This window comes from Seriola dumerili, unplaced genomic scaffold, assembly GCF_002260705.1.
Source record: "Seriola dumerili isolate Sdu_G_001 unplaced genomic scaffold, Sdu_1.0 BDQW01000128.1, whole genome shotgun sequence".
Lineage (NCBI taxonomy): Eukaryota > Metazoa > Chordata > Actinopteri > Carangiformes > Carangidae > Seriola > Seriola dumerili.
In genome coordinates this window covers 555100-565815 of record NW_019174383.1, presented here as the reverse complement: position 1 = coordinate 565815, position 10716 = coordinate 555100, and the positions used below count along the sequence as shown (strand labels likewise).

General features: G+C 39.1%; 1 protein-coding gene across 1 annotated transcript; it reads left to right on the top strand.

The window, feature by feature from the left end:
• Positions 1-1293: 1293 nt before the first annotated feature.
• Positions 1294-6564, top strand: wdr45 (WD repeat domain 45). The gene is made up of 11 exons (XM_022748695.1): positions 1294-1422; positions 1572-1688; positions 2641-2715; positions 2816-2920; positions 3056-3161; positions 3298-3392; positions 3655-3734; positions 3847-4055; positions 4935-5036; positions 5136-5281; positions 5998-6564. Exons 2-11 carry the CDS (start codon positions 1640-1642, stop codon positions 6105-6107), a joined length of 1077 nt encoding a protein of 358 aa, XP_022604416.1. The 5' UTR covers positions 1294-1422; positions 1572-1639; the 3' UTR covers positions 6108-6564.
• The last annotated feature ends 4152 nt before the right edge of the window (positions 6565-10716 follow it).

Genomic DNA, 10716 nt, shown 5'->3' with positions numbered 1-10716 from the left:
TCATAATGCACTGATATGTGGCATTTGGGTGTCGTCAAATCACCTGTTCTACTTTCAGTCAGTTGAGTTCAGTCTCTGCTTCTGTTTCTGCAGGTAAATCAGTCTGTGTCGTGATGGTACGGTGGAAAACAGGCCGCAGTTAACTGAGAGAAATAAAGAATAGTGTAGCAGGTTTGTGGTTCTGTAATCATCTGTGAATCTGACAAACCCACAAATGGGTCACACACTGTGACCTGCCCTTCCTGTTATTTTCAGCCCTGTACTGTGCTGTCACAGGTCATGTTATCTGCTTGAGATCGCCGTGTTACTGCACTCTTATGTCAACACCAGTCAATAAATTGTTGATCTTTAAATAACCTTTCTAATTAAATGAATAACAGACTGTACAAACATTTTGTTTACACTGACATTTTTTTAGCCCCTTGAGACGAAGCATTAGTCAGTCTCAGTGTACTGCACGCACGAGCTCTGAAAACTCTTTCACTTTGGACACAGTTGTTTGCCTGATTAATTAAACCTGCAATAAATGATTGTTTGTTCAGTTTTTTTTCAGCAGAAATAAAATAGTGAACGCAACACTGAAATGTTATCAAGTTTTAAGTTGATATCCTAAACTTTTCTCATCCAGCAATTGCAGTGAAGATGTGTTTGTGTCACCTGATGAATCTCAGTCCAGTGTTCCCTCTTTTGGCTCTGTTTTTTAAATTTCATTTGATTTTATTTTATTTTTGGCATTTTGGCCATATTTGATAGTCTGCCAGGTCACCCAACACAATATTAAATTTAGTGTGAACAAGACAATAACTGTGGAAACAATATTAACTTGCATATTTGGTGTTATTCTCCCTTATTCTGTCTGACTTGACAATAACAAGCTGACTCCTGACTGAAACCTAGGAACTCTACTTTTCAATTGACATGTACAGGAAATACAATAAAATGTAATAATAATATTAATAACAATACTACTACTACTACTACAAATAATAATAATACTAATAATATTTCTGTAAAATATAAGAAAAAAAATCTTGAACAAATGTACAAAAGATAATTTTTTAAAAAGATGCAAAAGTACCTTTAAAATGATCTAACTAACGTCAGTCCATGCATATATTTAATTCATTAGGTCGTACGTAGTCATATATAAATGAAACTGTGTTCGTCTTTATATGTGTTTTATTCACATTTCTTTGATTTTGTTGCTTCATTTTAATTTCCTTTTAATTGTAGAAAAACGCTTTTATTTTCTGAACAGGAAACAGGAAGACAGCCGGAAACACGTGTCGTTGACGTCATTGTAGAAAAACAAAAACAAACCTCCCGTCTTGAAATATCAACTCTGTTGTGTTTCGCTCAGTTTGTCTCGTTTACCGCTTTAAAAAAAAACCCTCCGTATCGTCTCGACTCTTCGTGTTCATGGTGAGACTTCACTTATTACAAAATGTCGAGGTTAGAAAAAGAGTCCAGCTGCGTTTTAACCGCTGTTATCTGATGCTAATGTGTGCTAGCTAACCCAGCTAACGTTACCTCAGTGTTGCTCAACCGTCGTGTTGTTGTCTCTGTCCCAGGTTGTCGTTCGGGGCCGGGGGACGCTGTAGTTGACCGGTAGCAGCTCGGTGACGGCGGTGTGGCAGCCATGGCTCAGCAGAGAGGAGTCAACAGCCTGCAGTTCAACCAGGACCAGAGTAAGAAGCAGGAGCAGCCGGCGGACATGCGGACAGAACTGAGCCTGAATGTGTCTGTTTGTCCGGGGGTCACTTCACCGTTAAACACGGCCACTGTCAGACCTGTAGAGACAACGGCACCGAACACAGAGTCAAAACAAAACTGAAATCTCAGCATATTTCACCTCTTTATTCTCTTTATAACATTCTGCAATGACTGTGAAACTTCACTGTGAGTGAGTGTTTAGATCCTTATTAAATCCTGAGGAAAAGACACCAGGTTTAGCGGTTTACTGTAATTAAACTTATTAAGACCTGTCTGGAATCATGCTTTATGTGAAGAATATAATGATAATACTAATAAACTTAATTTGTAAAGCACCTTTCATACAAGAAGTGTTTTACAACAAAGAAATGACACGCAACAAGTGCTTCACATGAAAAGACATAAAATGAACATAAAAACATTGATGTAAAATGAGATGGAATAATAATAAAATAATAAATAATTCAAATAAAATAAAAAAGTGAATTAAAAGCAGCATAATAAAACTTTAGAAACTTAAAGGCACAATCCAAAGATATACAAAAAAAGGTAGCCGAGTTTTAAACTGAAAATAACATTGTTATAAAATTAAAATAAAAAATGAATTGAAATTATTTTTATGATCAGAAACGGTGCATTAACAGTCCTCAAGAAAAGGAATTGAAAACTTTTGAACTTGCTTCATCCAAGTTCAAGAGTTAAAAGGCTTTAATATAATAAGAACTATTTATTTAGGCTGCTGAATGAAAACAACCAAATCTGTATCAGTCTTCTGTGTAATAATGTCACCACAGTTATAAAGTCTTTTTAATTTTAACTTTAATGAAGCAGTGTATCTTGACTTGTTGCCTTATATTACTGTTGCCTTGTTGCATTTTTAGGGTGTAAACATATTATTTATATTTGTTTCAATCTTGTCATCACCAGGCTGTTTCTGCTGCGCGATGGAGACGGGGGTCAGGATCTATAACGTGGAGCCCCTGATGGAGAAGGGTCACCTGGGTGAGTAAACTTTACCGCCTTTATGTACATACAGTTACTATATTGTACATGCTCTGCTGAATAAATGTTAGAGAGACTTATTTCTGTGTTTTGTTTTCAGACCATGAGCAGGTGGGCAGTGTGGCCCTGTGCTCCATGCTGCATCGATCCAACCTGCTGGCCGTAGTTGGAGGAGGAGTCAATCCCAAGTTCTCAGAAATATCCGGTGAGTTAGATGAACGGAGACGAAGAAGAAAGAAAGAAGAAAAACCCTGTTTCCTGTTGGAAGTGTGAGGCTCAACTCTCATTCGAACTGCTTCATATGTTTTTGTGTAAACAGTCTAATGTTGTTTAATTTCAGTTCTGATCTGGGACGACGCTCGGGAGTCACGAGACCCCAAAGACAAACTGGTCCTGGAGTTCACCTTCACTAAACCTGTTCTGGCCGTTCGCATGAGGCATGACAAGTGAGGTCAGTGACACACACACACACACACACACACACACACACACACACACACACACACACACACACTCCTCCTGTAGTTTGTGACTGTGCAGCTACATGAAGGAAAACTGTTGTCCCCTTCTTTCTTTTCCCAGGATCATCATTGTCCTGAAGAACAGGATCTATGTTTACAGTTTCCCAGACAACCCCGTCAAACTGTTTGAGTTTGACACCAGAGACAACCCCAAAGGTGAGAGAGTCCTTCCCTTCTTCTGTCTATTTTTTGTTCCATCATTAGCTGCTGCTCAACATCAGACGTCTTTAAATATCTTGTTTTGTCCGACCAGCGCTTCAAAATCCCAAAAATATAGAATCAGAAATCTCCATATTTGAGCAGCTGAAAACAGTATTTTTTTTGCCAGTTTATCTTTAAAATGTATTTCTTAATTGCAGTATTAGTCTGATCAACTAATCAATTAATTGGCTCATCTAAATGGAACTGTTTCCTGCAGGTCTGTGTGATTTATGTCCCAGTCTGGAGAAGCAGCTGCTGGTTTTTCCAGGTCATAAATGCGGCAGCCTGCAGCTGGTTGTAAGTTACAAACACAAAAACTTAAGTTAAAGTTTACTTCTTAAAAAAAAAAACAAAAAAAACTGTTTGTTCTAATTTAAATTCATGTAAAAAAATATATTGTCTTGTTCAGGATTTGTCCAACACCAAGCCTGGAACATCATCCGCTCCTTTCACCATCAACGCCCACCAGAGCGAGATCGCCTGCGTGGCTCTGAACCAGCCCGGCAGCGTGGCGGCTTCGGCCTCTCGCAAAGGAACGCTCATCCGCCTGTTTGACACCACGACCAGAGACAAGCTGGTGGAGCTGCGCAGAGGAACCGACCCGGCAACCCTCTACTGGTACACGCAGCAGCCGCGAACCTCTCTGAGCCACATCTGTAACATCTGTGGACTGTCCCTTTAAAAGTCTAGTTTGTGAAGCAGCAGCAGGAAGTGGATGGCGTGAACAGGCTTCGTTAGTGCTGCTGTTCTTCAGTGAAAACATGTCCAGCACCATTCGATCAGTTTAAATTATGGCCGTATATAGAGCAACATAAAACCAGAGCAGTAATGCGTTATAGATGCAGACGACGGGTTCATACCTCAGCTGCTGCGGCGTTACTTCCTGTTCTGCGGAGGATGATTTGCATCGCAGCAGTAGGACTTGAGTGATGGCCGGCGCCCGACAGTGGTGTTGTTGTGTAACAGGAGTCTCCCCAGTCTGTTGAGAAGCAGCATTTGTGTTTGTTAGAGGTGGAGGGGGGGGGGAGTCACATAAGATTTACAGTCTTCACCTTTTATGATCCTGAATTGATTCATAAATACCAAAAAATCCATATGTTGTTAATATGAAAAACAGTGGAGATCAGAGCAGCACCTGATACACAGCAGCTCGTCTTCAGGGGAGGGAAGCTAATGGATTTAATAATGTAATAATCATCCGAGACCACAAACATGAAGAGACTTAAAATGACACTTTGATTTCAGTCGCTCGCAGGAAAACTGACGAGTTATTACAGCTCACTGTAAAAATCTGCTTTCTCACATTTCTTTGTATTTTCCTCTTGACCCGTTAGTTTAACCGTCAGCTGTGTTTCAGATTACCCTCCAGTGGAGTAGCAACCTGAACCTGACGAGCACCTCTCCATGTATTAAGTCGAGAATGGATTCAAGTCCCTGAAAACCTGTGTTTGTGTTGAAGTTCAGCTCTGGCTCTAACTGTCTCTCCCGTCTCTCCAGCATCAACTTCAGCCACGACTCCTCCTTCCTCTGCGCCTCCAGTGACAAAGGCACCGTCCACATCTTCGCGCTCAAAGACACCAAACTGAACCGCCGCTCAGCGTAAGGCCGACCTCCGCAAACCTCCTCTCTGCTGCTCGCTAACTGTTCCTGTGTCGCTAACTGTTTTTAAACCTGTGCGCCTGGTTATTCCTCCCGCAGACTGGCTCGTGTGGGGAAGGTGGGGCCTGTGATCGGTCAGTACGTGGACAGTCAGTGGTCGTTGGCCAGCTTCACTGTTCCCGCCGAATGTGCCTGTATCTGTGCTTTTGGAAAGAACACGTCCAAGAACGTCAACTCCGTCATCGGTGAGGAAACACGAGAAATAAATATATAAATATTCACACAGATATATAATAATCCTCAGTCTGTGGATTACTGTGATGTAGAGTGGAAAATATGAAACAAGAATATTTCTATACTGATTTTCTCAGAATTATCTTATTAAATTATCACTAAATATTCATTTATTGTCACTTTATTATAAAGTAAGTAAATTCTCAAATTATTGACCTGAGCTGCTGCGAGAACCAGGTTTTTATCTGAAACAAGCTTCTATCAGAAACAGGTTTTATATGTGAATTTATTCACATTTTATTTTGAAGGCTTCCTGTTTCCTGATCTTTTCCTGTTAATGTAAACCCACCCTCCTGTATAAGACTCCCAGACTGAAGGAGTTGTTGATGGTCGTTTTGAGGCTCTGTGTGTGTGTGTGTGTTTGATTAATCCATACATGGGTTTAGGTCACGTTAATTGATTCATTCTGTTACAACTGAGAAGTTTTGTTCTCTGTCGTTCGATCGTAGAACGGTTTTAAAGTCACATGGGAAAAGCTGCAGGAACCTTGTTTATATTTTCTTTGATTGAAAACTATTAAATCTATTTAATTAAAACCTGATTATCTTTAATTCATATTAACATTTTCATTCTCTCCAAATGACTTTTATCCTCCTCTGGAGTCTCTGTGCTGCCGTTTCCTAAACGCCTGAAAACGTAACGGGTTTTTAATCTTCCCCTCCTGCAGCCATCTGTGTGGACGGGACCTTCCACAAGTACGTGTTCACCCCCGATGGAAACTGCAACCGAGAGGCCTTCGACGTTTATCTGGACATCTGTGACGACGACGACTTCTGAGGCCGGAGACAGAAACCGGGTTACAGACATTACCGGAAGACGTGAGGACGAAGGAGGAGGACCGAGTTAATGATTATCGTTCTGTTCTGGAGACGGAACCAGAGACACGTGGACGAAGACGCACTCGACGCTGATGTGTTTGTAATCTGTAGCAGTGTGAATATAAATACAGTTTTCCATTAGCCTGTAAACCTGTTGCACCGTGAGTCTGACCCTGAAATGACCAACACACTTAAACCTTGGAAGCTCGGTCATTTGTAAGTAAGTACTTTTATTTATGTGGCTCCTTCAAAGAGCAGACGTCACAAAGTGCTTCACAGTAAAGACAAAAAAGCAACATAAACAAAGAGGCTAAAAACACAAATGTACATTAAAATAAGATGGTAAAACTAATTGTTTTTGTGAGCGATTACTGGTTCAAGTCAAACCGAAAATAAAATTCATTTTTGCTAAGAAATCAGTGGATTTGTGCCGTTTGTTTGGATCCAGACTGTTTTTACTCTTCTGCTTTCTTGTTCTCCAGGAGACACAAACAGTGAAGTGTGAATAAAATACTGAATCACATCTGGATTCGATCTGAACACGAGACTCTGAAAATGACAAGTGTAAATTCCTGGACCAGAGGTGGAGCATCTTTTGGAGAGTGGTCATCAATAGTCAAGTTTCCAACCAGATTTACATAATATGATGCTTCATGTTCGTCCCTCTGTTTCCAGTTTTGATCCACACAGCTGCCGTTACTCCTCCTGTTGGTAACTCTTCATCTTACAGGTCGAGAAATTCCAGTAAAAACTACATCAGCTGGTTCTGACTGCGGGTCGAACAGTGACTGATCAGCTGATACCCTTCCACTTACTTCTGAACGCTAAGCTATGCTAACAGAGACTTTTACTCAGAGGACAGCAGGTGAGCTGCACATGCAAATAATTCAGCATGAATGAAGAATAAAGTTTCCAATAAACAGTAAATGATGAATTAATATTCACACGCAGAAATTTCCTCCATAGAAATTGATCTGGATCAAAAACAAACAACTGACTGAACTGAAATAACTCAGAACTTTGTCTCGATTTTTCCTCTAATTAGAAACAAACTAGACGATTCTGTCCAGGAAACTTACAAGAAATTATCAGGAAGTAACAGGATAGTTCAACTTTTTATTCATTCCCAGATCTTCCACAAATGTTTTTGTGTGTAAACAGTATTTCACTGTTGCAGCTGCTGCAGGTGGAGCTGGTTTATTAATGAACACGACGACACTGATTACTGTCAGATTAAAGCCAGTTCACAAAGAATCATGTTTTCTCTGTTGTAGTCGGCTGAAGTGGAACTGAAGGACTGTGACTAAAGATTATATTAATTATGGATTAATATCCTCATTATTTTCTCAGTTCGATTTAATTCAAATTAAAATAATCAAACCCTCAAATCTGAGAAGCAGGAACCATGAAATGTTTGTTGTTGTGTATCTGAGACACAGATTGATGTAAAAGAAAGAAAGACTGTAAACATGACTTTAGTTAATAAACTCATTTACATTCTTTTGTTGAACGAGGCTGAAATTTTAAAATCACGCGACCTGATTTACTTAGTGTCGTTTCTCTGCAGATGTTCCTCCAGATGTGGCTCTCTGTCCTTTTATTAAATGTTGCTGAATCACACTGAACCTCTGGCAGTTTGACATTTTAAACGCTGACCCCCGCCCACCCCCACCGTCCCCGCCCTCGCTGCTGTTCTGATGTAACCCGCGGTTCGCCCGTCGCTCCTCTGTTGTTTCACCGTGGCCGTTTACTTTAGGTTTTTACAGCCTCTTGTCATTTGTGCAAGTGGGACGATGTTTAAATGTCAGTGACGATGACTCACTTGTTTGAAAACAAACCCCCCAAAAAATGCTTTTAATAAGTCGTGTGGCCTTCACTGTCACGGTAACAACAAACATCTGCTGCTCTGAAGCGTCTGTCCATTAAAATATGATCCGTTCAATGTTTTACTCTTTTCTTACAGATGTGAGTTTTATGGCCCGTTTCCTCTCAGCCTGATGAAAAATAAAATAATGTTCTTTTTATCTCATAATTTGGATTTTTTTAAATCTCATAATTTTGACATTTTATCTCATAATTAAGATTTAACATGATTTTTGTTTTTACTGGCAGAAATGGGCTTCCATAGATTTCCATAATGTTCAATATATTTATTTTACTTTTCCCTAGTAAAATCTACTTGACTTGGTTGTGAGTTTTGTTTTGCTTTATAATCCGCATGTTCTGTTTTTTAATATCGTCCCGGAGTCGTCACACTTGTTAACGACACGGCATTAAATGAATTAGTCGACGTCAGCTGATTATTTTCTCTTTTATAATAATAAGATGAATATTTGTGTTTTAAACATCGTGGCTTAGAATAAGGTTTTTAATGCTTCACTGCTCCGAGGTCTGACAGGTGACGCCTTTAATCTGTACAGAGGCTGCAGCTTTAATCCTGACTGAGTTCCTCTCCTGCTGCTTCCTGCAGAACAGAACTACATCGACCAGTGTTACATTTTTAGATTTTCCTGCATATAGTCGAGTCTATTGACATGTTTGCTTTGAACTGGTGACCACTTCAGAACAGCTCTGGTGTTGTGGTAAATTCATCTTGCATATAATCCACCTACCCTCACCTCCTTAACCTGAGTCACTGCAGCGTCTGCACAGAGCGGCTCTCGCGCTGCAGGTTTTAGGTGTTGCTGAATAAACAATGTTCAGTTCAGTGATGGGGTGAACTTGTCAAAATATATCCCAGGTTGTACAAAGTGAAGTGTTGTAAATGGTTCTGTGTGAAGAGCCTGTTAGATTAGTCATCCTGTCCCTTCACTTCAGTCTAAACTCAGATGTTGGATTTACAAACTGTAAACGACATCAGTCCTGAAGCGATTAGTTCATTATTTACGTCATTTAACAGGAAAACAGAAATATTCCTGGTTCCAGCTACTGAAATGTAAAGATTCGCTGCTTTTCTCCGTCTCTTCGTTATGAACTGAAAACCTCACATTTTATATATGAAACAATTAATGAGTTAATGAAGAAATATATCAGCAGATGAAAGTAATTCTCAGTTGCAGCCCGATCGAATAAACCACATGACTAGTGCTTGTCCTGACTGTTTGACAGCACCAGCTTTTAGTGATAATGATATAATAATTTAACTTCATCATTTAATAACTTTAAAGACTTGTTTTGATCACTGACACATTCAGTCTTGAGTACTTGTTAGTTTAGTTAATAATTGTAATATATAATAAAGTTAAAATGTTAGTTAATGACTCATAAGAGCAAAGATATTATATTTGTAGTGAAGAACACGTCAGAGCTTCTTACAGAAAACAACAAGTCGTCTTTAAAATGTCAGAAAATATAGTGAAACACAATTTTCCAGTGTCAAAGGTGACGATGTTTGACCAACCCCCCCGCAACATGACGAATCAACAGAGATGAAGGACGCAGCTGCTGTTAAATCATCATATAAGTAACTTGTAATTCTGCACATAGATCTTTATCTTCTGGTTAAATTCTGCTTCACATGAATCTCTTCACCGTATTTAATTAATTCTGAGACTATGAAACGAGACAAATCTGCCCTTTGAAGCGTCGGTGTTATTCCATGTAATTCCACCTGCACTTACTAAAATCACTGCCACCATTTCTGACCAACTCGATGCTTTTATTGTGAAAAAAAGAAAGAGACAAAGTCAACATCTGCAGGAGGAAACGTCGCCTGATCATCTGCAGGATTCATTATAACTCTGCCAGTCTGAGGCTCAGGGTGAAACTTCATTTCCTTTACAGCGTCACGTCCCGCGGTTATTACTCTGTCAGTCAGACGAAGGTGTTTATGAAAAGCTGCGGGAGATAATCAGTCGTTTGACTCGACGTGTAACCACCTCGTCAAAATAAACACCTGATTATTTTAATAAATAAATCTGATGATTTCATTCCCTCTCTCCTGGACATTCCTGAAACAACTGGGGTGAATTATTGATCATGCAGCGCCCTCTGCTGGTCAGTCAGTGCCGGTGTGTCCACATGTCAGTTGACTGGATTGATTATATATATGTTTATTATAATCCTCTTTTCATCATCCGACCAAATAATTGTTTCTTGTAGTTATAAAAATTTCTGTTTAAATTTCTCTTAATGAAAACTGCTGCACGGTCAACAAACCGAACCAAACATCTTATTGTACAGTTTAAAGCTGCAACTAATTATCACTTTCATTAACGATTAATTTGTAATATTTAATCCCCATATTTAATAATGACATAAACACAATGTTTCTAACATATTATAATGTATTAAAATCAGATAAAAGTGAATTCTAACTGTTTATATTTGTCAACAGTTACAACTTATTTATGTTTTTACAGCAGTTTGTTACAAATACATTAATAAACACTGACAGACCTTAGAACGACATTATATTGTGTTATAAAACATTTACTAAATGTTTCTGTACAATCATTGTCATAATCATAGTGACGCTTTAAGTGTTATTGATTCATCTGGGGATTATTTTTCGATTAATTGTTCATCATATCAAATGTTAGAAAACAGAGTCGACAGTAACGTCCTCA

Excerpts from the sequence above, each read along its gene's own strand:
- wdr45 (XM_022748695.1), top strand. The coding sequence starts at position 1,640 with ATGGCTCAGCAGAGAGGAGTCAACAGCCTGCAGTTCAACCAGGACCAG. Across the intron at positions 2,921-3,055 it reads CAAGTTCTCAGAAATATCCG|TTCTGATCTGGGACGACGCT; the intron begins GTGAGTTAGATG and ends GTTTAATTTCAG. Across the intron at positions 4,056-4,934 it reads GACCCGGCAACCCTCTACTG|CATCAACTTCAGCCACGACT; the intron begins GTACACGCAGCA and ends CCGTCTCTCCAG.